Raw genomic sequence first — 26,211 nt, 5'->3', positions numbered from 1 at the left:
TATAGTGGGGTGGTGTTCGGGCACAGTTGGAAGGACAGGCAGTTAAAATATTAAAACAATATATTTAGAAAAAAATAATAAATGTCATATGTGCATCATCTAATGGGGGGTGGAGAATAATAAAGACGTTTTACTTGTAGTTACAAAGGAGATATTTTTTTCGGTGTCTACAGCTGGTGGCCAATTCGTTTCTATTATTCAAGGTGGACGTATCAGGTCTGCAAATAATAAAATACTTTTCTGCCAAGCACAGGTTACATCTTTCACCCCTAACTGGATATGCACTACTCTTTGCAAGGGTTTTCCACGAGACAGAATAACTGATATTCTTGTCTACCAATCACCAAATGTGGCGGCTTAAGGTCGTTGCATTTTTTGCATGCTCATTTCTGAAGCTACTCACATGGGCGTTAAACCTCATTTTAAAAGGGCCCTCTGTTAATCCCACGAAAGTGTCCACAATACAGTAAGTGTCCATGTAAGTGTCCACAATCCTCATCTGATTGGTTGCTGCCCAACCGAAATTAGGGGCGTGATGCCGCGCAACGTGAAGTGTATGATTCTTTGTTTAACCACATTAGCAGCTGATGAGTGCGCGTCATATGAAACAGGCCTGTACTGTAATGTATTAAAACTTTTTTTCCTGTATCTGTGTTGATATATATATATATATATACGTATATATATATGTATGTGTGTGTGTGTGTGTCTGTGTGTGTGTCTGTGTTTGTGTATATATGTATATGTATGTGTGTGTGTGTATATATATATATCAACGCAGGCCTGTAAAACTTCGCTCCTCATTAGTTGAGCACTTACAACACCATTGACGGTTTCGGAAAAAAAACGCTATATATATATATTGGCCACACTAAATTGTAGGTATGTGTGGGTGTGTGTGTGTGTGTGTGTTGGGGGGGGGCCTGTGATGGCCTGGCGGCCTGTCCAGGATGTCTCCCCGCCTGCCGCCTAATGATTGCTGGGATAGGCTCCAGCATCCTCGTGACCCTGGGAGCAGGATAAGCAGTTTGGATAATGGATGGATGGATGGTTTGGGTCCACTTGTCCCCTCAGAGGGAAGGGTGACTGCAAATCAATATAAAGTTATTCTGAGTGATCACCTTTATCCTATGATGAAACATCTCTATCCCATTGGGAGTTGTCTCTTCCAGGATGACAATGCCCCCATCCACGGGGCACGAGGGGTCACTGAATAGTTTGATGAGGATAAAAATTATGTAAATCATATGTGATGGCCTTCACAGTTTCCAGATCTCAACCCAATTACACACCTATGGGAGATTTTGGACCGATCTGTTAGACAGCGCTCTCCACCACCGCCATCAAAACACCAAATGCTCGAAACTAACAGCATCCCGGTGTCCCGGGGATGATAGAAAATGTGTTTTGGATGAACAGAAATCTTCCCCAGGATGAAAGGGATTATGTAATTTCTTACTTATTTATCTATTTTAAACCATCACTTAGCGAATGACAACCTGAACCGAACACTGACTGCAGCTGAACGCATCTTCTCATTTGACCGGATGCTGTATGCTGACATCCTGCCTGGCTCGATCTCCTCTGTGCACTGCGGCTTCCATCAAAAATAGACCAGCCGCGTATTTTTAGCAGAGAATAATGATGCACTCAAGCTGTGTTCAGTGACAATGAGTATCGGGCGAAGGTAAATTATTACCTTATCATGATGTGTTCAGATGTTCTTGTAATTTTTTGCTTTTTTTTTGGTGAAAAACTTGAATAAGTGCAATTGTTTGAAGGAGAAATGTGTTGATGTTCTTCACAGCAATATAAAGTAGATATGAGGGAATTATAACCTGTTTAACTTCCTAACACTAATTCTAAACAGTTTGTGACACGTAATTGAAACTACTAATGTCCCTCCAGTAGGGTTCAGAGACTTGTAGAATCTATGACCAGGAGCACTGAAGCTGTTCTGGGGGCTCGTGGTGGTCCCAACACCTTACTAAGACACTTTATGTTATGTATAAAGTGTTCCTGATTCCTGATGTTGGTTTTTCCTTTCATTTGTCACCCTTGATCAATTCCCTTTAAAGCTGTTAAAAATGTGACAGTGTTTAATTTCTTCCTAGGGTTCCTATCCTGGGGGTGGTTCCAAGGAGCCAGCTGCACCTGTGTCTAAGAATGGACACCGCGTCCGACACCACGTCCCCCTGCATCCAGGACTCTACAGGGGCAAAGGGCTCCCGGGAATCCTCCATCTCTTCATCTTCCTTTGTAGACAAACCTGCACTAGGCACCTCAGAGCAGATTGACGAGGTGACAGAACTCTCCTGTCTGGCCTTGGTGAACATGGACGGCCCGGATGATGTCTCGCTGGACCACTGTCCAGACGACGACATCACGCACAGCGTTGGTTGCCTTGACAACGCGGAGCAGGGGGAGGGCTCCCCCCGTGAGCTCCAGGACAATCCGGACTCCTCGGAGCCGAACGGGAACGGAAAGATTCCCAACCGGGACAGTGGTATCGACAGCCCGTCGTGCACCGCAGAAGAAGTGTTCCCCAACGAGGACGCCATTGACGAGGAGGACCACTATGACAGCGTCACCGAAACGGAGAGTGTGTCCTGCTGTGTCACCCTGGGCAACAAGCGCGACTCGACGCAGGATGAGGACAGTGACCTGGACGAAGGGAGCAGTGGAGAGATAGAGGGAGTGGACAAGACGGACTCACACTCGGAGGCACACAAGGTGAGTACCTGACACGAACACATCCACAACCGTAAAACATAACAGCCGTAGGGTAAACCACCTTAGAGCGTTTGTGGATGTTTCCTTTTTCTGTCTCTTTCATAACACTTGTACAGAAAACCCACCTATAGGAGGCATCTGGGTAGCGTAGCGTAGCTGTCTATTCCGTTGCCTACCAACACGGGGATCCCAGTTTGAATTCCCGTGTTACCCCTGGCTTCCCTACAGACACAGTTGGCCGTGTCTGCAGGTGGGAAGCTGGATGTGGGTATGTGTCCTGATCGCTGCACTAACGCCTCCTCTGGTTGGTCGGGGGAACTGGGGGGAATAGCGTGATCCTCCCACATGCTACGTCCCCCTGGTATGGCGAAACGCCTCACTGTCAGGTGAAAAGAAGCAGCTGGCGACTCCACATGTATCGGAGGAGGCATGTGGTAGTCTGCAGCCCTCCCCGGATCAGCAGAGGGGTGGAGCAGCGACCGGGATGGCTCGGAAGAGTGGGGCAATTGGCCGGATACAATTGGGGAGAAAGGGGGGGGGGGATCCAAGAAAAAAAAAAGAAAGAAAGAAAACCCACCTATACCTCTGAGATGAAAAATGGTGTCCCTCAATTCTCTGGACAACTTAATCACAGTTTCCCACTTTCTCGCTCTCTCTCTCTCCCCCTCCCTCGGCAGCATTGTATATAAGAACATGTGAGGAACAGCTGTTGTAGTGAAAACCACGAAGTTTCATGTCAAAATTCACAGATTGTTTGCTGGTGACGTCACTGACGGGACACTTTCACGCTCAATTTTGGCGGATTTATCCATTCAGCATACACGTAGAAATCAGGTTGAAAATCGTTTTCTTTTTAAGGTGACGCCCAACAAAAGTTTGGACGTACCTTTATGGAAAAAAAAAACACCTTTTTTTTTTTTTTTTTGCAAATCGAGCTAGAAGTTTCGAAAGGTTCATCGCGGACAGTCAGACAGTCCTCCGTTTAGTGGAAAAGAGTAGCTTTAGTCTATTATTATCCCGGCGCGGGGGAGGCTTTTCAAATAGTTTCGCATGAAACATCAGACTCACTTTCAAGTCTCTTTTTGTTGGCCGTACAGTAAGTGGCTGAGTAATATCCAAACGTGGCGTGGCTACGGTGTCACATAAAAGGACAGATACCTGCCTGGAGACGTAATAAGAGCTTACAGCGGCCGCCAGATAGAGGCGGATGGAGGCAGAAATATGCCCGGAGCCAAGCTAGACTCTCGGCTTACGCCTTGACTTTGCCCATCAGCTGTAAACAGCAGAGGACCCAGACGGTGAACCCGCGGTTCCTCGTGGTGCACATGAGCTGTCAGCCTGTCCCTGTTTCGAGAGGGATAGTGACTGAGGTAAGCTCATCCAGTGACCCGAAGTCTAAAATATATCTAAATATGTGCCCCAGTGAGGGAGCTTGCGTAAGAAATGAGAAAGAAATACGAAACGACGTTAATTGAAAAGTGAACGGGGAATTAAGAGACGCGGGGTGAGATAAGAGCACGCAGACTGCTTCAGACAACTACTCCTGGTTATCCGGCAGCAGTAGTCATTTGCATAGCGTGGTGGTAAAAGTTGTCAGCAGTTTTTGATTTGGGTTTTTTTTTCTGTCCCTGCAGCAGAGTTATGATGAGGTCAGACACACCCTATGCTACAACACGTTCACACATAAACACAAAAGCGCAACCTCTCCTGACACCCCACACCCACAAGCCTTTTGGGAGAGGTATCTCCGGTTTCCAATACTTCCTGATCCCAACACGGCTGCTCCGAGGAAGGATGTGTTGTTACTCTGCATGTGTGTCTGTGCCCCTGTCTGGGTGTGTGGTGCGTGGCATGGATCTCAAACAGAACAGCTGACATATTGATAGCTGTGTAATTGCCTCCCTTGTCACAGAGGATGTGGGGTTTTTTTTGGGGTTTTTTTTTTTTTTGCCCGTACATAATGCAATGATAAGCAACCGAAACAGTTTCTGTGACAGTCTGACAGCCTGCGGCATCCACTTAAGGTAGACTACAACCCCAGTGCCATTTTGTGAGGTTCATTAGCACGGTCACTGGGGGTTGATTTCGCCATCCAGGTTATGAGTTTCAACAGAATTTGTGCATGTGCATTGAGTTGTATTCTTCTACATGAGTGCGCGAGTGTGTGTGCATGCATGAGCCAGACAGCTTTTGCAAAATCGTTGTTGTTGCAATCAGATGACTATCCTGCCTCCCCCATGATGTCAGTATCAGATGTAGATTGCACTGTACCGTAAGGCCATCCCTAATATTCACACTTACTGAAGCTCAGGAAGACAGAACAGCCCAGGGTGTCGACTAGTCAAAAAGAGATAACAAGTTAACCTGCCTCAGTTTATGATAGGCTACCTCAGTTCGTTATGTTTTGAAACTAGTGACTAACAGAGCTTATTAAACATGAGCTGAACCTCCCACTATGGTTTCTGACTGTTCACTGTTGCACTGTGCCAACATGATGCACGTTTGGCCCAGTTAGAATTGCCAAAAAAATTATGGTAATGAAAAAATTGGGACAATAATGCTTTTAGATGACTCTATGCCTAAATGGTTTGTGCAGTGTTGTCATATATTGTTGGTACTATCTAAAAATCTTGCATCCATTTGTATGTTTTACTGTAATCAATAACTAGCATTTCAAGGAGCATCCGGGTAGCATAGCGGTCTATTCCGTTGCCTACCAACAATGGGATCGGCGGTTAGAATCCCTGTGTTACCTCCGGCTCGGTCGAACGGCCCTGCAGACACAGTTGGCCACTTCTGCGGGTGGGAAGCCGGATGTGGGTATGCGTCCTGGTCGCTTTACTAGTGCCTCCTCTGGTCGGTCGGGGGCCTGTTCAGGGGGGAGGGGGCGCTGGGGGGGAATAGCGTGATCCTCTCATGCGCTACGTCCCCCTGGTGAGACTCGTCACTGTCAAGTGAAAAGAAGCGGCTGATGACTCCACATGTATCGGAGGAGGCGTGGCAGAGGGGGTGGAGCAGAGACCGAGACAGCTCGGAAGAGTGGGGTAATTGGCCAGATACAATTGGGGGGAAAAATCCAAAGAACAAAAAAAAAACTACTATTTTTTCTGAAATTCTAAAAAGGTTGCCTAAAAATGTTGGCAATGCAAGTTCGCTGTCATAGCAACACAGTGTATTCTTATTTATTCATTTATTTGCTGTTAATTCTTATAGTTTAATGTCTCGGGCTCTGAATAATCTACTGTCTCTGTTTGTTTTGCTCAGTGCTCAGAGGCACAGAAGATCCTGAACATCGCTAGAGAGCTTCTCCATACTGAAGAGGCCTACGTCAAGAGAATCAACCTCCTCGACCAGGTAACACACTCACATACACACACACCCACACACACATCCACACACATTCTCTCTCTCTCTCTCTCTTTCATTGTTTCAGCAAAGCCCTCCAGATGCTCTCTCTCTCTCTCTGTTATTTGACGTAAGTGTGACAGAATGTTTGGGTGCCTCTGGCCCAAATCTCCATCTCCCAAAGTGTGCCAGTGGGGATAGTGATTGTCATCTGGGCTGAGCTGGATTAATGCCGGCACTGTGACCCTGTATATATATCAACTCCTCCCCTTTAGATGATTACTCAGTGTGTGTGTGTGTGTGTGTGTGTGTGTGTATGTATGTACATATGTACGTCAATGCATTTCCTTTTTTTTCCCATCATACAGCTGATTTTACAATCGTAAAATATCAGCATGATTATTTATTTGCATGCCTTTTTATTTACGGGCACACTGCGGTCTACATGTGTGTATCTGTGAAAGTGTGTCAGTTACGTTTCCAGCCCTTGTAGAGTTCTCTGAGGAATGTATGTGTAAAGCCAGGATTAAAGACAGCATCTAGTAATTCTTGGCAAGGCTGATCATCAGCAGGGTATTTCAGGAAGACTGTTTGGGTTTGTTCAGTCCAACCAATTTCATTTCCCCCCCCCCCTCCATTTTTCTCCCCAATTGTACTTGGCGAATTACCCCACTCTTCTGAGCCATCCCGGTCACTGCTCCACCCCCTCTGCTGATCCAGGGAGGGCTGCAAACCACCACATGTCTCCTCCGACACATGTGGAGTCACCAGCCGCTTCTTTTCACCTGACAGTGAGGAGGAGTTTCACCAGGGGGACGTAGTGCGTGGGAGGATCACTCTATTCCCCCCACTTCCCCCGCCCCCCCAAACAGGCGCTCTGACCGACCAGAAGAGGCGCTAGTGCGGCGACCAGGACACATCCACATCCAGCTTCCCACCCGCAGACATGGCCAATTGTGTCTGTAGGGATGCCCAACCAAGCCGGAGGTAACACGGGGATTCGAACCGGCGATCCTGTGTTGGTAGGCAACGGAATACACTGCCACGCCACCCGGACGCCCCTATTTTTTTGTTTTTCGACATTCACATTTCTTTCAATTACAAGTACTGGAGATTGTGTGCCAGTGTCAAGTCATTGCATCTTCGTTACCAAAGTCTTAATCAAATAGATCAAATAAAATTCTAAATTTAATTTTTAGATTAAAATAAGTAATTTTTGTTTGTGTTTGGTTTGGTTTGACTGCAAAGGTTTAAAATCAACAGTTTAAGGATAGATATGCCGTGCTTGAATAGATAATGTTGATTTCTTTCAAATCATTTTAACCAGTCAATGAAAAACATTGGTAAACCAGTCGCTCCAGTTTGATTGTTTCTCACTCAGTTAGCTCAGCTCTGAGTGAACATTTTGTTGGGCAAAATCCTTTTCCCCTTACAATATCATTCTGTATTTCCTAAATCCTGATCCTTAAGTACTTCCTTGGTCCTACTATGAGCTGAGTTTCTGCTCTCTATAACCACTAAAATACAACTAACCAGGCCTGACTTCCTCTTCATCTCTGCCCTACGAATCCCATTGTCTTCTCTATTTTGTTTCAAAATTGGCAGCTTCTGTTTTTCACACATGACAATTTGTACGTTTCTCGTTATCTTTCAGGTACTGCTGGTTTGTTTTTTTTTTTTAATAATGAAGTCTGTACTTTTTTTTTTTGGTTCACTAGAATTATCCATGAGAACTACAGCCCACCTGTTGTCCAAACTTCTTCCTCTTTATTCAGTTCATGTGGAAATGAAGTTCACTAATCACATAGCCAATATGGTTTAATACCGAGGGCACGGCAACCACAGAGCTACTTCCTGTTTTTGTCACAGCCCTCTCATACAGCAGCACTTTCCATAGACACAGCAGGAGCTGTCTGCTGTCGTGACTAAACAGGGAGACTAAAGGTTATGGAGATGATAAATGCAACAGTTTATGCCAGGAGTTATGACACATCAAGATTGAAAAATCTCAAGTCTGTATCTTAAGTCTTGTGTAATCAGGGGTGAAGTAGTTGGCCGGCACACACAGCAAGTATTCAGCAGGTTAATGACAGCAGTCCATGATAAAGCGGATGTTTCAGCCAAAGTGGCCTTCATCGTCACCCAAACACAGAGCAACCAAACTATTCATGAGGAGAATGCATGTTATTAACAGGGATATGTCATGTGTTAACATCATATTTTCTGGCTATTAAGGTGTAGTATCAAAAACACAAAAGAATTAACATATACGTCTCCAACAAACTTAAAAAAAGACAGTTAAGGGCTAATTCAGTAACACTTTACAATAAGGGTACATTAATTAACATGAGCTTTAGTAATAAGCATTAACTAACAGTTAGCTAACCATATCAATATGCACTAGTGCAGTAATAAGCATTAACTAACAGTTAGCTAACCATATTAACATGAGCTAATGCAGTAATAAGCATTAACTAACAGCTAACCATATTGTAACGTGCATGGACAAGTAGACACGTTGGTTCTTGACTAACGGGTCGGACCCTTTAGTCGGACCCCGACTGGTTAACGTTGTCGCTTGTGGTGTGGGAGCCACGGGTTCTCGTCCCGACTGTGGTGGTTCCCAGACTGCCCCTCAAATTCGCTACAATATTAACATGAACTAATGCGGTAATAAGCCTCAACTAAGACTTAGCTAACCATATTAACATGAGCTAATGCAGTAATAATAATTAACTAACAGTTAGGTAACCATATTAACATGAACTAATTCGGTAATAAGCATTACCTAACAGTTAGCTAGCCATATTAACATGAGCTAATGCAGGAATAAGCATTAACTAACAGTTAGCTACCATATTAACATGAGCTAATGCAGTAATAAGCATCAATTAAGAGTTAGCTAACCATATTAACATGAGCTAATGCAGTAATAAGCATTAACTAACAGTTAGCTAACCATATTAACATGAGCTAGTGTGGTAATAAGCATTAACTAACAGTTAGCTAACCATATTAACATGAACTAATGCGGTAATAAGCATTAACTAACAGTTAGCTAATCATATTAACATGAGCTAATGCAGGAATAAGCATTAACTAACAGTTAGCTAACCATATTAGCATGCTCTAATGCAGTAATAAGCATTAACTAACAGTTAGCCAACCATATTAGCATGCTCTAATGCAGTAATAAGCATTAACTAACAGTTACCTAACCATATTAACATGAACTAATGCAGTAATAAGCATTAACTAACAGTTAGCCAACCATATTAGCATGCTCTAATGCAGTAATAAGCATTAACTAACAGTTACCTAACCATATTAACATGAACTAATGCAGTGATAAGCGTTACTAACAGTTAGCTAACCATATTAACGTGAGCTAGTGTGGTAATAAGCATTAACTAACAGTTAGCTAACCATATTAACATGAGCTAATGAGGTAATAAGCATTAACTAACAGTTAGCTAACCATATTAACATGAGCTAATGCAGTAATAAGCATTAACTAACAGTTAGCTAACCATATTAACATGAACTAATGCGGTAATAAGCATTGACAAACCCTAACAAATATCTGTTGTTAATGTTTATTAAGGGTGTACAGGTACTAACTAAAGTTAGTACTAGACACATTAGTTAGCTGTTAGTTTACTGTTAGTTAATGCTTAATACTGGTTGATTAATGTACCCTTATTGTAATGTGTAACCGCTAATTCTTATTTTATGTGTTTTGGAGTCTGTTTTCAAGTAAAACAATCCACCCTCTAAAGAAGGATTTTAATCTCACTTCCTTCCCTCTATTGGTGTATAAACCATCGCAATCCCTTGAAACCTTGTGTTAGCATGGGTTCATTTAGATATTGGCCACCAATGAAAGATGGCAATTCAGCAGTAATAAGAGCAAAGGTAAAAAAAAAATACACCATTTGTGTGCAAAACAACATGAAACTTCCTGTTTTCGTGTAAACCTGAGTCACACGCCCACACACCCCACCCACTGTGTTTGCTGCAGGTATTTTGCACTAAGCTGACAGAAGCTGGAATCCCTCAGGACGTCATTACAGGGATCTTCTCCAACATCTCCTCCATCTACTGCTTCCATGACAAGTTCCTTCTCCCTGAACTCAAGACACGCATCACTGGAGAATGGTAAGAGACACAACGAGACATTTTGGGACTTTCCCTGGTTCAAATGGCATGTGTGTGTCACAGCACTGAAGGAGGTCTGAGCTCATAGTGGTCAGGTGGTCAGTGTGTGTTGGCTGTAAAACATAGACAGCTGGTTGACAGCGGGGCTGTTTCAGTACCCAAGCTTTTGGGTTATATATGTGTGTGTGTGTGTGTGTGTGTGTGTGTGTGTGTGTGTGTGTGTGTGTGTGTGTGTGTATGTCTTGAAGAATGTCTGCCTGTGTTCACGGTGGAAAGGAAATTTACCCCTGGTGTGTGTTATTGTGCCAGCGTCAGCTGTCCTTCTTGGTAGATAATAGTGACTCCTCCAGAGAACTGTGTGTTAGGAGTTCACCTGTTATTATTGTGCTACCCTTGCATGTTGTGAACATATTAAAATTAACCGAGTCAAACATTAAGAGTTTAATCATAATTTACTTACAAAGACACACACACACACACACACACACACACACACACACACACACACACACACACACACACATAAAGACTTAAAAAGCATGTCAGTGTTATCCACTTTCTCAGGCCTTGGGTTGTTGTCTGTGCTTTAGGGACTCCAACCCTCGTTTTGGCGACATTCTTCAGAAGCTGGCTCCATTCATGAAGATGTACGGGGAATATGTGAAGAACTTTGATCGAGCCATGGACTTGGTCAACACCTGGACACAGCGTTCACATCAGTTCAAGAGTGTGGTCCAGAATATACAGGTAATGTGTGTGTGTGTGTGTGTGTGTGTGTGTGTGTGTGTTTTATTTTACAACTCTGGGTTTTTTTTTGTTTCAATAATTGTTTGCATTTGTCTCAATAGAAACAGGATGTGTGCGGGAACTTGACATTGCAGCATCACATGCTGGAGCCTGTCCAGAGGATCCCACGTTACGAGCTGCTGCTCAAAGACTACCTGAAGAAACTTCCTGATGATGCACTAGACAGGAAGGATGCAGAAAGTGAGTTATCAAACTCGACAAACAGCTGGTTTTATCGGAATCCTTGAACCAATTAACCATCAGAATCAGAAACACTTTATTTGTCATTTCATTTCATGCACTTGCACACATGAAATGAAGCGAAACATCGTTTCCCCCAGCCCACAACAGAGCAACACAAAGACAAAAACACATATCCAAAAATGACAAGAACACATATATCCAAACTAACACATATATCTAAACTAAAAAAAAATCACTGTTCAGGAGAACGAACGCCAGCCTGGATGGCTGTCAGAACTGCCGGTCTGCATGGGCTAGCAGTTAGCTTAGCCTACCCCGCTTCCATGTGCTGTCAGACTGCCCTTGGTGTTTCCTCTTCGGGCGCAGCTCCGGTCAGGTCCGTTGTCCTTGGTCCCACAGGATGCAGAAGACCAAGCTCCCTCAGCTGATCCAACGCTAGCTCTCCCAGCCAGACACCTTCGGCAAACCTCCCCGCACTCCACACCATGACACTAAAACCACAGTCAAGGCTAGGCGAGGCTGCCATCAGACCGCCCTTGGTGTTATCGGAACTGCTGGTCTACATGGGCTAGCAGTTAGCTTAGCCTGCTCTGCTTCCGTGTCCTGTCAGACCGCCCTCGGTTTTACCTCTTCGGGCACAGCTTCATGTAGGGCCATGGTCCCTGGGCCCACAGGACGCAGCAGACCAAGCTCTCCCAGCCGATCCAGCACCAGCTCCCCCAGTCATCAAATGAAGACAAACTTAAACACAGACGTGGACAAAGACACTGCATGGACAGTATAGGGTGAGGCCGCAGCAAACGTGAATTCGCGCTGCCATCTTCCCACACCGGAACTGGGTGAGGCCGCTGCAAACATGAATTTGCGCCGCCATCTTCCCATACCAGAAGCGGAAGTGGGTTCTTCATTCCCTCTTACTACTCCACTTTCGCTTTTTTGTCCACAACGGCAGTGGAATATAAAACATATCTTGAAATTTCACCATTCCACGCTTTTGGACAATAGTATGGAAGTAGTATAATACTGTATATAAGAGCTAAGATATACATTGTTATTACCATGAAGACAATATTGCTTTTTGGCATCAGGCTACATTGTTCATATCACACGTATCTCTTGGTTTTGTGCGGGATGGTTTAAGTTTTGTGCACAGGATGGTAGAGACAGAATTCATGTGAAGTCCTCAATTTGCATACCAAAGTACACACTAGTCCCTCGTTTCATCCCACATATCACATGTTCTCTAACTTTAACACACTATCTTCACTTTGCTCGGTGGTTTGAAGTCTAAGTAAGGAGTACTGGCTTCCACTCTTGCAGAACGGTGGTTTTTCACAAAGTGATTCAGTCTGGTCTGCCTCTGGCTACATGCTTCTTCTGTTTATTTAGGCCATGATTAAGATGGCCGCTGAAGGTGCACAGAAACATTAGCAATGCGTTTCCTACAATCTAGTGTAATGCTAACTTTCAGCTGTGTGTGAAGATAAATTATGGCGATGGTTAAAAGTACAGTGACTTGGTGGCCCGTCACCTAATATTTCTCTCCATTCTGCTTACACATGTATTACACCACATGTGTGTGTGTGTGTGTGTGTGTGTGTGTGTGTGTGTGTGTATGTCTCCAAGGGAGGTATGGTAATGTACAGTGCTAATGATGTATAATGATATGCAGGCCAGCCGCACTATCTGATGCTAATCTTTTTATGTGTGGTGTATTCACACATGTGCCTGTTTCTATGCAAGTGTGTGTATGTTTGTTTGTGCGTGCGTGGAGTAGGGATGCCCCCCGAAACCCGGTTCTAAACGGGAACCAGTTCTAAATTAGTAAAAACCGGAGCATTTTTAAGATCCGACGTTTTCGGTTCTGCTATCGGTAGTCGGTAGGTACTCGAGAAATCATGGAGTGAGATTTATATTGTGGCAATTGTGTTTTTCGAGGAATTTAAACGTCGCGAACATAATCTTGTTTGCCGTTTTCTCCATCTCTCTGTCTCTCTCTCTTGCTGCGCGAGGGGCGGGGCTGTGCTGTGCTCCACACACTCGCTCACACACAGACCGCTCTGCTCAAGGGCTCATCATGGCGGAGAGAACTAAACGTTCAAAAGTTTGGGTATATTTTCAAAAGTCGATGACAACAACGCTCGTTGCCACAAGTGCAACAAATCATTTGCCAGTAAGGGTGGCAATACAAGCAATCTGTCGAAACATCTTTTGTCGAAACATGGTATTAATCTGCAGAAATGCAGCGTTTTCGACTGCTTTGCTCGTAGTGTTCCATCCAGGTCCACTGCAGGTAAGCCGTATGAGCCATAGATACGGAGTTAGCTAGGCTAATACCGAATTATTACAAATAGGCCAATAAATAAAATATAATTGCTTAGCTAATTGTTTAGCTACAAATATATAAGCCATAGATACGGAGTTAGCTAGGCTAATAGCCGGGGACACTATAAGTCAGGAGAGATCACGACTCCTGCCGGAGAAGGCAGATATGTTGATTTTTCTGCAGAAGAACTGTTAGATTAATGTTCTAGGTTCTTGTTTGTTTGAACTTCCGTTAGCCTTTTGCTGTAAAAATTTAATATTTTTTTTCTTTATCTTTATCTACTTTTATTTTCTTATCTTATTTGTTGTTGTTGAATGTTGATTATAAAGTCTATAATTCAGACGCATTTAAAACATTGCTGCTGCTGTTGCTGCTGAATAAATAATATTTGTTTATATTTATATAAAGTTATATAATAGAATAATAAAGCAATGTTGATTCTGTTCTTAATTAAGTGTCTTTTTTCTTGCATAATAATCAAAAAGAACCGATAAGAGTATCGATAAAGTACCGAACTGATAAGCAGTACCAATAAGAGTAGTAGTATCGATAAAATCCTAACGATACCCATCCCTAGCGTGGAGATTATAAAAGTACTTTTACATCTGTTTGTTGCACTCTGTGTCGGGATATGACTATGTGTGTGTTTTTATAAGCCTGTATGTGTTATCCGTCCATCCGTTATCCGCACCGCTTATCCTGCTCTCAGGGTCGCGGGGATGCTGGAGCCTATCCCAGCAGTCATTGGGCGATAGGCGGGGAGGCACCCTGGACAGGCCGCCAGGCCATCACATAAGGCCCACACACACACACACACACACACACACACACACACAATTCATACCTAGAGACAATTTAGTAATGCCGATTCACCTGACCTACATGTCTTTGGACTGTGGGAGGAAACCGGAGCCCCCAGAGGAAACCCACGCAGACATGGGGAGAACATGCAAACTCCACACAGAGGACGACCCGGGAAGACCCCCAAGGTTGGACTACCCCGGGGCTCAAACCTAGGACCTTCTTGCTGTGAGGCGATGCACTAACCAATGTGCCACCGTGCTGCCCCCTATAGGTGTTGATGTGTTTTTTTATGTGTTTGTTTTTACAGAAGCACTTGAGTTGATATCTACTGCAGCTAACCACTCCAATGCAGCAATCAGAAAAATGGTAAGAACCATATCATCACTATACTTTTTACCTCCTCACCTCTTTATGATAGTCCCTCTTTCTAATCTTTCTCACTGTCTTTCTCTATATTCTTCTTTCTTGAACTTTTTGCCATCTTTTTAGGTATACCCCTGTCTTCCCTTTATTTTCATCATTGCAAAACCCAGCCAATCTGTGACTCAGTTATAGAGCTGCTAATAGTGTACCGTCAATCAGCAGCCGTGTGTGTGTGTGTGTTATTCTGAGGAAGGCAGCAGGTTGAATTAGTGTAGACAGGAAGTTGCTGTTTCCTGCCTCGGGTTTCACAGCCTCCGGAAGACTGACTGGCTGACTGCTGTCTCTCTCAACACTCATCTTTCTCTTCTCCTTCCTCTCTCCGTCTGGCCACACTGCTCTTATTTCCCCCATCCACCAAGCAAATTGGAAACGCGAGCACAGATAAACCCTCTCATATCAGTCGATATGGACATGCAACACCTGCTTTCCATCTCACGTCCCAATCCAATTCAAATGAACGAGCTCTTCGGAGCTTTGCTTAATTTCAGCCAATAACATAATGACTCCCCCTGGTGGAGTTTGGCTCACAGCTTAATCTATCCTCTCTGGTTTATGGACTGCCAGTTACGTCCATCCTGGCTGTGTTCATCCGGTTGTTCCTTGGGCTTGGTTTTTTTCAGGAGAAGATGCACAAGCTGCTGGAGGTTTATGAGAGGCTTGGGGGAGAAGAGGACATAGTAAACCCAGCCAACGAGCTCATCAAAGAGGGACACATCAAGAAAATGTCTGCCAAAAATGGGACAGCGCAGGACAGATACCTCTACGTGGTAAGAAAAAAGAAGTATAAATCGTGAATGACAGCATTGAAGGTATTAGCCTTTCTCTGTGTGTGCTTTGTGTTTGTCTCAACATTGTGGTGTCTCTGGCTTGCTCTAGTTTAACAACATGGTGCTCTACTGCGTGCCTAAACTCAGGCTGATAGGACAGAAGTTCAGCGTCAGAGAAAGGATCGACATTGCTGGCATGGAGGTAGGGTGCACCACTCACCCCATTGGAGTTTTTTGTCTTTTGTTTTTCTGTGCCACCGCACTTGCCTTTGCACTAGAGGGCGATTTTTAAAAACGTGTACATGGTTTTCGACTCCAGGTGCAGGAGAACGTCAAACACAACCTCCCGCACACGTTCGCCATTATCGGAAAACGGCGCTCACTGGAGCTGCAGGCCAGGTATCAGCCACAAAGCAAACATTCACCTCTATCAGCTTCCATCTACATGTGTAAAATGCAAATCAGTTGAGCACAGTCCAAAGAGTAGTTATGTCTTCCAGTCCTGCCGCCTCAGATAACGTAATGTTTGAGTGATACCAGCCATGTCATTTTGCTGGGGCTCGATGTGATTCTGATTGTAAAATAACATTTTCCATTGATGATTGTCTTACAGGACAGCAGAGGAGAAAGAAGATTGGATCCAGGTTAGGATCTCACACACACATTTGTGCACAAAAAGCATCATCATCATGCATGTACACTGTTACACAGACACACTCTGTGTGTGTGTGTGTGTGTGTGTGTGTGCGTGAGTATGTCTCTCTCTCACACACACACACACACACACACACAGCAGTTTGGAATTATGCCTCCAACTTTTCCACTCGATTAGAAAACGGTATTAGAGAGGCTTTCCCCTCCACATCCATTCTGTGTCTTTGGGAATTGTGTTCTCTAATAAAGCTTCTCATTATTGCTCATTTAGCCCATTACAGCTGACTAAAGCTGATTAAAACTCCTCATAGGCTGTAGGAGAGTGGGCTCCAAGCCGAGAGGGGTTAGGGAATGTGTGTGTGTGCGCGCGCGTGCGTGTGTGTGTAATAAAAGGAAGGCAGAAAGAATTTTATTAGCACCCAAAGGAGAGCTGAAGAGAATACATAGAGCCTTCAGAAAATCAGCAGTGGAATGTGAGAGCAGGAAGCGTTCAATGCAGGACTAGCTGGGCCGGTCTCTGGACTCTGACACTGGAGTCAGGGCTGTGGCATGAGGACCATGATGCCTTTTGGATCAGTGATGTCATGGCTGTTGTCATCCCACTGTGGCATGGGCGGGCCACAGTGGGATGGCCGACAGCATGCCACAGTCGCTCTCTTTGTTCTCCATTCAGACAGTGAAGGAAAAACTTCTGTTCTCTCCTTTCCTTTAAGACTGCAAATACACCATTCCCTGACAGTGCCGAGATCTGATCGTCTGATCTGCTCGTTGGTCTCTTAGTGTTGTTGGTATCCAGTGTCTCTAATGCCTGAAATTTAGCATACCCTGCTCTTTCACTGATTTCATCACAAGCATATAGGGAATAAATGTTTTATTTTTTCCCACTCTTTCTCTTTCTGCCCTTATTTCTCTAACCCCCTCTCCCCCAATTTTTCCACCTCTCCCCCTTTCTCAGGTGATTCTGGCCACTATCGACAGGCACAAACAGAACAGCGAAACGTTCAACAAAGCTTTCAACAGCTCCTTCTCCCGTGAGGATGACCACCAGCCTGAGTCACCGGTTCGTCACTCTGTCCTTCAATCAGTCCAATCAATTAATTGATCAGGTCGAGCGATGCATCACTTGGCACAATGAAAGGTTAATCACAGCAGGCTAAATTGTTCAGCAGAAGAGTATGTCATGGACTGGTATTTGTCTGTCTGGACAACTCACCATCTATGGACATAAACACACACACACAAGCCACACATATAAAACAGGTCTTTCTTTCCGTCGCCTGACAGTCACACACCGAGTGTCTGCTTGTCTCAAGCTTCCCAGAACTCTCTCATGACCTAATAGGGGAAGCCCGACTCATAGTATATACAAAACTCTTATGGATCTCCTCTGACCCACTTTTGCTGGCTGGACTGGGCTCTGGCCAAATTTGACTGGCGCCGGCAGGTCTTGGTCATGACTGACCCCTAGTGATAGAGATGTAAAGCTGCAGGCAGAGACCACCGGTGTTCAATGTTTGTCCGTTCTTGTCCTCCAGGGCCCCTGGATTAACACGTCCATTGACTCAGATGGTGAAAGGCTGCATGAGAGGGTAAGCAGCACTGCTGAGACCGCTGATATATTGATTTTAAAAATGTGAGAAATTCAACATCTTTTCCTGCCTGGAAATCGAATACATGAAAGGGGTCTCTAAAGGGTGGAGATCATGTTGATTTTTCTGAACACATTTACATAGCAAAGCTTCTCGCAGCATGTCTTTTGAAACCTGGAGTGGAGCAGTCTTTACAATATGTGGTGTTGTTGTGATTAATGTGATCGGTCAGCTTTTGTTAAGCTTTTGTGCATTAAATTGCCTCCCAAAAGCTATTTTATTCGGCAATGTTTCGATCAGTTAGATCTCGCCGAATAAGGTGGTTTTTGGGAGCAATTTAGTGTGCAGACCTCACTCCTTCATTCTAGTTTTGCTATTTTTGTCTTACACCTTAATGTTTTCTGGATGTGTGCATACTTGGTTGGTTCCTCTTCTGAAGTTTTTGTGCAGTGGCATCAGAGGAGTGGTTCACCCATGACTTGGAAAGGGCACAAACTCACAAATATTTCAAAATGAAAATCGATAGTTTAAATAGCACAAACAGATTGGAGGAAAGGCAGCCTCCAGACTAATTCAGTAGCTCGATGACAGCCAGCTATCAAGCTTCTATATTTACAGAAGGCACAAAAGTACAAACGCGAACGGTTAATTACAAGCAGTTCTCTTATTTTCACATTTACTAAAAGCAATACAAACTGCTCTGTTGTCATCTGCCAGTGATTGGTGAACTCTCGTCTCTCTTGGTAAATGCAAAGTTGCATCTCCTTGCATCTCTAGTTGTCGTATCAGTGCATTTAAGTGTACTGTACAAAGCTATTAAATGTACTGGAGGGTAAACTGGGGGAAGGGAAAAGGTATGGAGTGGTTTCCTGAGGTGTGACCCATTCAGGATATCATCTCATCCCATCTCATCATCAGCCGCTTCTCTGGGGTCGGTCGCGGTGGCAGCAAGCTAAGTAGGGCACTCCAGACGTCCCTCTCCCCAGCAATGCCCTCCAGCTCCTCCTAGGGGTCCCAAGGCGTTCCCAGTCCAGATTGGACATGTAATCCCTCCAGTGAGTTCTGGGTGTACCCTGGGGTCTCCTCCCAGTTGGACGTGCCCAGAAAACCTCCAAAGGAAGGCGCCTAGGAGACATCCTAATCAGATGCCCCAACTGGCCCCCTTTGACATGAAGGAGCAGCGGTTCTACTCCGAGCTCCCTCCGGATGTCCAAGCTCCTCACCTATCTCTAAGGCTGAGCCCAGACACCCTACGGAGGAAACTCATTTCAGCCGCTCGTATCCATGAGTTCACCCTTTCAGTCACTACCCAAAGCTCATGACCATAGCTGAGGGTTGGAATAAAGATTGACTGGTAAATTGAGAGCTTTGCCTTCCGGCTCAGCTCCCTCTTCACCACAACATTCCAGTACAATGTCCGCATTACTGCTGATGCTGCACCCATCCGCCTGTCAATCCCCCGCTCCATCCTACCCTCACTCGTGAACAAGACTCCGAGATACTTGAACTCCTTCACTTGAGGCAACAACTCACCCCCAACCCAGAGGGAGCAAACCACCATTTTCCAGTAGAGAACCATGGCCTCAGACTTGAAGGTGCTGACTCTCATCCCGGCCATTTCACACTCAGCTGCAAACCACCCCAGTGCACGCTGGAGGTCGCGTTCTGATGAACCATTCATGATTCATTCATGATGATCCATTCAGGATCCATTGTGCAATTAGAGTACAGTTGACCCCTCGAATGCATAATCACCATCAGGAAATAAGTAAATCTCAAAGTCAAATTTGTAAATGGTAGAAATTCAATATCACACAGTCGAAGAGGATGAATACTGAGGAGCCTATCTATGTTCCCCAAAGCCTTTGAGCAGGCATAGTGTGATAACCAGGTTAAACAGAATTGGAGAGCTGTGGAAACAGCTGAGCCCTGGCATGTCCTCTGTAGTTGACTTTGTTCGTAAGGGCAGAGACAGAGGTCCCAGCTTGGTCACGAGGGCAGGCTGACTGTGTTTGGGATAATTAGGTCGCTTTGGAAATAGCCATGTTCTCCAGTGTTTTTAACAGACAGGATGAATAGTCTGTCCTCACCAAACAGCCTTCTGTTTCTCTGTAAAGATATGAAATACTCTCTGGTTATCTGTAGCTGGCACAGGCAGCTCCTTCCGCCCGTCTGCGGATAAAGTCGGAAGATAAATTTTGCACTTCCTCCCACAATGCATCTGCATTAACAATCTGGTGGCCCACACTGCCATTGACACCTCCATCTGTTCTCCATTTTGTTGTCTTTTGAAGTGGGTATGTGATGGTGACTAGAGAATGGAAAAGAGAGGGGAAAGACAGGCAGTGAGATACTGTATGAGGGATATGAAATCAGGAGGATTCCCTCTTCACTTGGTTTGTGTCATAATTGAACAGGCCTGGGCCACTGACACATGACTCTCGCCTCTTTTTGTTTTCCAGAAGAGTTCCAGGAAGAAGGAGAAGGAGAAGCAGACTTGCAAGGGCTGCAATGAGAGCTTCAATTTCACCAAGCGTAAACACCACTGCAAGTCCTGCGGAGCGGTGAGAACAGATGGAGGGGGATGAAGGGTGGGGTGGGGGATGAAGGGATGGAGAAAAGGTTGCGGCAGAGGTGGAAAAATATTTTTTTCCATTTTTTTTCCAGACAATTAACTGTCAGCAACTGTGAAGCCTTCTCAACTCCCACTCTTTCTTTCTCTCTATGCTCTTCTGCAGGCCATCTGTGCAAAATGTTCCAAGACCTTGGACAACAAGACAAGCAGAGTGTGTCCGGAGTGTTTTGAAGCCAGCCTCAGTCTGGAGGGGTTAATAGGCGGTACTGAACAAAAGAAGAAAGCTGCCCTTGAGGTGAGCAGGCTGAAAATGTGTGCAGGAGCACAGTCAATGGGCATGCATGTATACACACATATACTACAGTATACAGATACACACACATACATGCACACTCTCTGGTGTGCAAGTATGTTCTGGAGTTGTGCACACAATAGCTCAGTTTGCCCCCTTGATTTGTGGCAGACCAATAGGATCCATGTTCCCCAGTGTACCATCAGTCATTGTGAGTCAGTGTTTAATAGACTGGCTATGCTGCTCGCCACAGACTGCAGAACACAGCAGCCTGGATGAAGCACATCATTGTATCTTCATTAAATCCAGCACAGTATACCCATTAAATCTTTGAGGAACTGTATTGGCCAGTGGTGTTAAGTATGTCCCCTTTGCATGTGCATGGCACATGCACACATGTGTACACACACATATCCACATGCATGTAAAGAGTAAATAATCCCGACGTGATGATAAATATGATAATACGATCTGAGGCTTAGGGAGGACCAATCATCTCTGCGGACTCAACAGGCTGGACTCTATAGGATTTCTCCTGTCTGTCTATGACTGTGCACTGGAAAGGTCACTGACGTCCTATCAGTATCTCTTCTTATATTCAGTTTATGCCGAAATGGTGCTGCCCCATAATTTAGTTACTGATTCAATGCAATAAAATATTTTCCACCCAGAACTCAAAACAATGAATGAACTGACACTATCAACCGCAGTAAGACTAGTGACCATATGGGGGCGCTGTAGACTAACATCAAGGTCAGACGAGGGGCAGCGGGAGTGTGAGCACCTGTCCATGTCCCCAAAGCTCACTGCGTCCTACATTCTCCTCATGAAATGCCGTTACATAATGGTGCGCAGTGGAAGATCCTCGCTGGCATTTGCTCATCACATTTAAATCTGCCAAACGTGACACAAGACGGATTTGGATAGCAAACTAATTCAAGTTAACCTCAAACTGCTGTTGTGGACCACTTTATGACAGGGGCCATTTTCAGCACAGGGGATTTAACGCCATCAGTTTTCAGTCACACATGAAAGTCGGCCGCTTGAACTGGGTAATCACATTGCTAAGCATTAGTTGCTGCCCTCTTGATTATCTAAACATGCACAGCTACTTTTGTTTGGCTTGATGGTGAAGTGCTCTGTAGACATTAGTAGTGAATTTATCAACACTGTAAAAGTAAATATTATTATTATTATTACTAGCAGTAGTAGTAGTAGTAGTGATATAAATAGTCATAGTAGCAGTTTAATAGCGATTGTGCATGGCTGCATACGGAGTATCTTAGATGCACATTGGTAGTGTGTTGTCACTGTAGTTTTCTGGCCTGGACTTCATGTAAGTACTGTGTGTATTTGTACTCTTTCTTTAGAGACAGATTTCACTGACAGGGGAGAACTGTCTGTACTGTGGCCACCTCCAACTGCAGGAGAAGGGGAAGAGCTGGACCAAGATGTGGGTGGCTGTCACCAAGGCTGAACCACTGGTGCTTTACATGCAAAGCAGCGGTCAGGTAAGTTTTGTTTAGGTTTTGTTCGGTAATGTGCCCGTTTTTTATTTAAGTTTGCTCCCTTTGTTTTGTTGTTTTTTTTGCTTGGTCTTAATACACATTATCAATGTCAGGAATCAGGAACACTTTGTCATTTCATTTCATGTACTTGTGTACATGAAATATACATGAAATGAAATGATATATCGTTTCCCCCAGCCCCACAGCAGTGCAACACAAAGACAAAAACACCTATGTAAAAACTACAACACATATATCAAACTACAAAATAAATAAATGAATATATCACTGTCCGAGAGAACGAATGGCAAGAGGACTGTCGGAACTGCCGGTCTGCATGGGCTAGCAGTTAGCTTAGCCTGCCCCGCTTCTGCGTCCTATCAGACTGCCCTTGGCGTTTCCCCCCCGGGTGCAGCTCCAGCCAGGGCTGTGGTCCCTGGGCCTAGTGGACGCAGCAGACCGGGCTCCCTCCACCAATCCAACGCCAGCTCTCCCAGCCGGACACCTTTAACACACCTCCCTTCACTCCACATGGCAACACCAAAAACACAGTCAACACTAGGCAAGGCCGCCGCCAGACCACCCTCGGTGTTATCAAAACTGCCGGTCTGCATGGGCTAGCAGTTAGCTTAGCCTGCCTCACTTCTGCGTCCTGTCAGACTGCCCTCGGTGTTTCCTCTTCGGGCACAGCTCCAGGCAATAGTCCCTGGGCCCACAGGACACAGCAGACCAAGCTCTCCCAGCCAATCCAGCCCTCCCAGCCATCAAACAAAGACGTGGACAGATGACCATGTCAATGACCACTTCCCCTTTGAATGTTTCCCATGATTTAAAAAAGATTACCCGAAAGAATAATTGAGTGAATGCATGAATGAATGAGCGGACGAATGAATAAATGCGTCAATGCACAAACCAACACAAGGGATTTGTGCGCCAGTCACACCTATTACCCCATGTGCTCAAATCTTCTCCCGTATGTGTGCTCATTCTCCCGCCTTGGCTGTCTGGGCAGGTGTACTTTACTGTACGTCCTGTCTGCATCCCTGCTTTGAAACTCTGGACACATGTACTGGGTCATATCTGGCTACACTGATGTGTATGTATGCATCAAATCTATCTGATCCTGCCAGGTTGCCTGCACACTGTCTGCGCTCTGTAGATTTGGGCCAGGAGGATTTGGTTGTCCTAGATTTGGCCTGAGGTATTGCTGCTGTTGTGGAAGCCACTCAGCCATCTGATAGTGGTTTATAGTTTGCGCAAACCAGAGGAAGCACAACTTGGATTTTGTTCCTTGAAATCGCGGCTCTCTGTGTAGCAGTAAATCTACTCAGAAAGTCCCGGGGAGATGTATGTCAATAGTGGTCGACATATCTGCTGAAAAAGATTCCCAAAGCAATCATGTTTGGAAAGTTTTTCATCGGAGGGGTGTTTTTCCCTCTTAAGCCATTTATGGTGGATGGCGGAGAGGGAAGTCGGCCGGCAAAGCCTCTGCCCGTGTCATTTCCAAGACCAGTATCCAAATCCCACCGCAGAAAACCACCATTCCAAAGATTAGGATTAAATGGGGGATGGATGAGCATTTTCTGATTACAGGGAAAATGGAGGGGGAGGGTGGGCTATCGCTACACACGCTCGGTAGATTAACCCTCGATCCTACATTAAATGAGGGGAACAAAGAGCGGACACATAAGGTCAGACGTGACAAATATCTTGTAAAATAACTTGGGTTTTCTCAATAAAGGGGGGTCGACTCGAGGCTATTCTGTTGTGCATGTGCATCGTGCCGTTCGTTGTATCATGTGAACCGAAAGCCAGGCTGCCGATGAGATTCTCGTACTTACTGTTTTGCTCTGATCGCCCTTTTGTCCTCGTCTCCTCTAGGACTCCAAGGGGGCGCGGGCGGTTCCTTTGCCGGGGTTCGAGGTGAATGTGGTCTTGCCATCAGGGGCCGATAAGTCAGAGGTCAAACACGTGTTCCGGCTGAGTCACATCCAGCAAGCTTTGCACTTCAGCGCCCCGGATGCCGAGCTGCAGGCCAAGTGGGTGGACCTTCTCTCCAAAGCCGTCCGTGGAGAGACGCCCACGGATGCGCCCGTCAGCCTGAATGAGGACAGGAAGAGCCAATAGAGCGGCCGAGTCGAGGCCCCAGGACTCTCTCCCCTTCCCACCCTCCTCCTGTGTACAGAGCACACATTACTTGAATTCACTTTACCTTGGCACTTTTTGTTTTTTTTCCCCCCCTTTGAAAAGGACCACTCGTTCCCTCATATGCCACTTCACCCACGTCCTCGCGAACCACACAGCTGCTTCTTCTCTCCCCGTCCCGCCGTCTCTCTACAACTCTCCCGAGCGCCACATCGCTCTCTCGCACCGACGCGCATGAACAAGGACTCGTGCCACCAAGTCCCCTCTGCCATTTTGTGTGTGACGACGTTTCGTTATATTTTATTTCTCTCGGGCCATCATCCATCAGCTGCGAGGAGCAGAGAAAAACTTCCTCGAATTTGATTTGTAATATAGTTGAAGAAGGCATTTATGATGCTTCCTTTGTATTTTTTTTTTAAGATGAAGTTACTTGTACATTATGCGACTGTGTTGTGAAGCATTAACTCCTATATGTCTGTCTTTCCATTTTTGTGTGTGTGTGTGTGTGCGTGTGTGTGTGCGCGTGTGTGTGCGCGTGTCTGTTTTACACATTTTACATATGTGAGCATGTGTTGTTCCTGTGATTATTGTTTTTTTTTTCAGTATTGAATGTTAGTGTAAAAACCCTGCGCCTCCTCTCTACTCTCTCCATCCCTGCTCGGGTCACAGTGGCAGCTCAGCGGGTATTGTACAGTGTGTATACTATAGTGTGTTGTAAGGAAACAAAGGAGAGAAAAAAAACATTTTAACTTAAATGATACAGAGATGTGTACGCTTGTGGCTGGCCACCTGATGCTCCCACTATCATCTTATGGATTCGTCCCCCTAAACCCTTCCTCCATATTACTCGCTGTTATGCCGAGTCCCTCCCTATGCGCTCTTTGAGCTCCGAGACCTCCAATCTGAGTCGGCCTCCGTTCAGACCCATCTATTTCTCCCGTTTCGTTGTCTCAGCTCATACGGTTAAGGCGGCGGATTACGTGGGCCTTGTTTCTGACCCCTGTGCCGCAGGTTGAGTCTCTCAGCCTATATTTGTACACATGGTAAATAAATCCACTCCAAGTAGTTGTCTCTCAGTTCTCTCTCTCCCACTCCCATATCAGCTATTGGCCTGCTTCACCCCCTTTGGTGATATGTGAGGATGTACTGAGTACTGTACTGTAAGACTATTTGCTCCTCCCCCCTGTAGCCTGCTCCCCTCAGCACCAGTCTCTAAGCAAAGTAGCAAAAGCTCGACATTGGATCTCTGTGTGCATGTGAACCCACTCATATTTATGTACCGTGCTCTGAAACCTCGCCAAGCCCCCCCCCGCCCCTTCCTTCTTCCCCCCCTTTTTCGCTCCAAAATGCATTCTTGGTGTACTGTAAGTGAACGAAGTCAGTATTTTGCGTGTTTTAACCTGGATTGTGCACAGTGGAAAAGCAGTCAAGCATATCATCAATAAACAGACGCGTGGTTCATTTGGCACCATGTTGTCGAAGAAGATACCTTGTCACTGTGTCAGTTCCTGTTTGAAAATGTCTCCTTTTTTTCTGTCCCTCTCTCTTTCTCGCTCTCTCTCTTTCGCTGTATTTCTTTGTCATTCACTCTCAGAGGCAACAGATTTTACACCGAGTAAAAAACCACGTCACAAATATTCCTCTACATAGTATATGAACTGATGTTGATTCAGGAATCAGGAACACTTTGTCATTTCACTTCATGCACTTGAGTACATGAAATGAAACTAAATGCCGTTTCCCCCAGCCCACAGTAGAGCAACACAAAGACAAAAACACAATCAAAAACCACAAGAACATACGTATCAAAACTAACACATATACTAAGCAAAAAAATCACTGTCCAAGGGAACAAACGTTAGTCAGGATGAACCCCCCCCATTATATTTTTAAAACATCCCT

The 26,211-nt window shown here is 45.1% G+C and overlaps 1 protein-coding gene across 1 annotated transcript in view; it reads left to right on the top strand.

Annotated features, from left to right (window-relative positions):
- The window catches only part of fgd (faciogenital dysplasia), an 88,683-nt gene extending 62,939 nt beyond the window's left edge, over positions 1-25,744 (top strand). The window contains exons 4-19 of the mRNA XM_056275373.1: positions 2,115-2,733; positions 5,998-6,087; positions 10,100-10,236; positions 10,827-10,983; positions 11,085-11,223; positions 14,664-14,722; positions 15,400-15,546; positions 15,656-15,748; positions 15,866-15,945; positions 16,160-16,190; positions 17,156-17,260; positions 17,736-17,789; positions 20,252-20,353; positions 20,528-20,659; positions 22,027-22,167; positions 24,046-25,744. Coding sequence (XP_056131348.1) covers positions 2,115-2,733; positions 5,998-6,087; positions 10,100-10,236; positions 10,827-10,983; positions 11,085-11,223; positions 14,664-14,722; positions 15,400-15,546; positions 15,656-15,748; positions 15,866-15,945; positions 16,160-16,190; positions 17,156-17,260; positions 17,736-17,789; positions 20,252-20,353; positions 20,528-20,659; positions 22,027-22,167; positions 24,046-24,291 — 2,332 coding nt within the window. The 3' untranslated portion in view covers positions 24,292-25,744. The remainder of the gene's footprint in view (positions 1-2,114; positions 2,734-5,997; positions 6,088-10,099; positions 10,237-10,826; positions 10,984-11,084; positions 11,224-14,663; positions 14,723-15,399; positions 15,547-15,655; positions 15,749-15,865; positions 15,946-16,159; positions 16,191-17,155; positions 17,261-17,735; positions 17,790-20,251; positions 20,354-20,527; positions 20,660-22,026; positions 22,168-24,045) is intronic.
- The last annotated feature ends 467 nt before the right edge of the window (positions 25,745-26,211 follow it).

Source organism: Lampris incognitus, chromosome 2, assembly GCF_029633865.1.
Source record: "Lampris incognitus isolate fLamInc1 chromosome 2, fLamInc1.hap2, whole genome shotgun sequence".
Classification (NCBI taxonomy): domain Eukaryota; kingdom Metazoa; phylum Chordata; class Actinopteri; order Lampriformes; family Lampridae; genus Lampris; species Lampris incognitus.
This window is presented reverse-complemented; position numbering and strand designations above follow the sequence as displayed.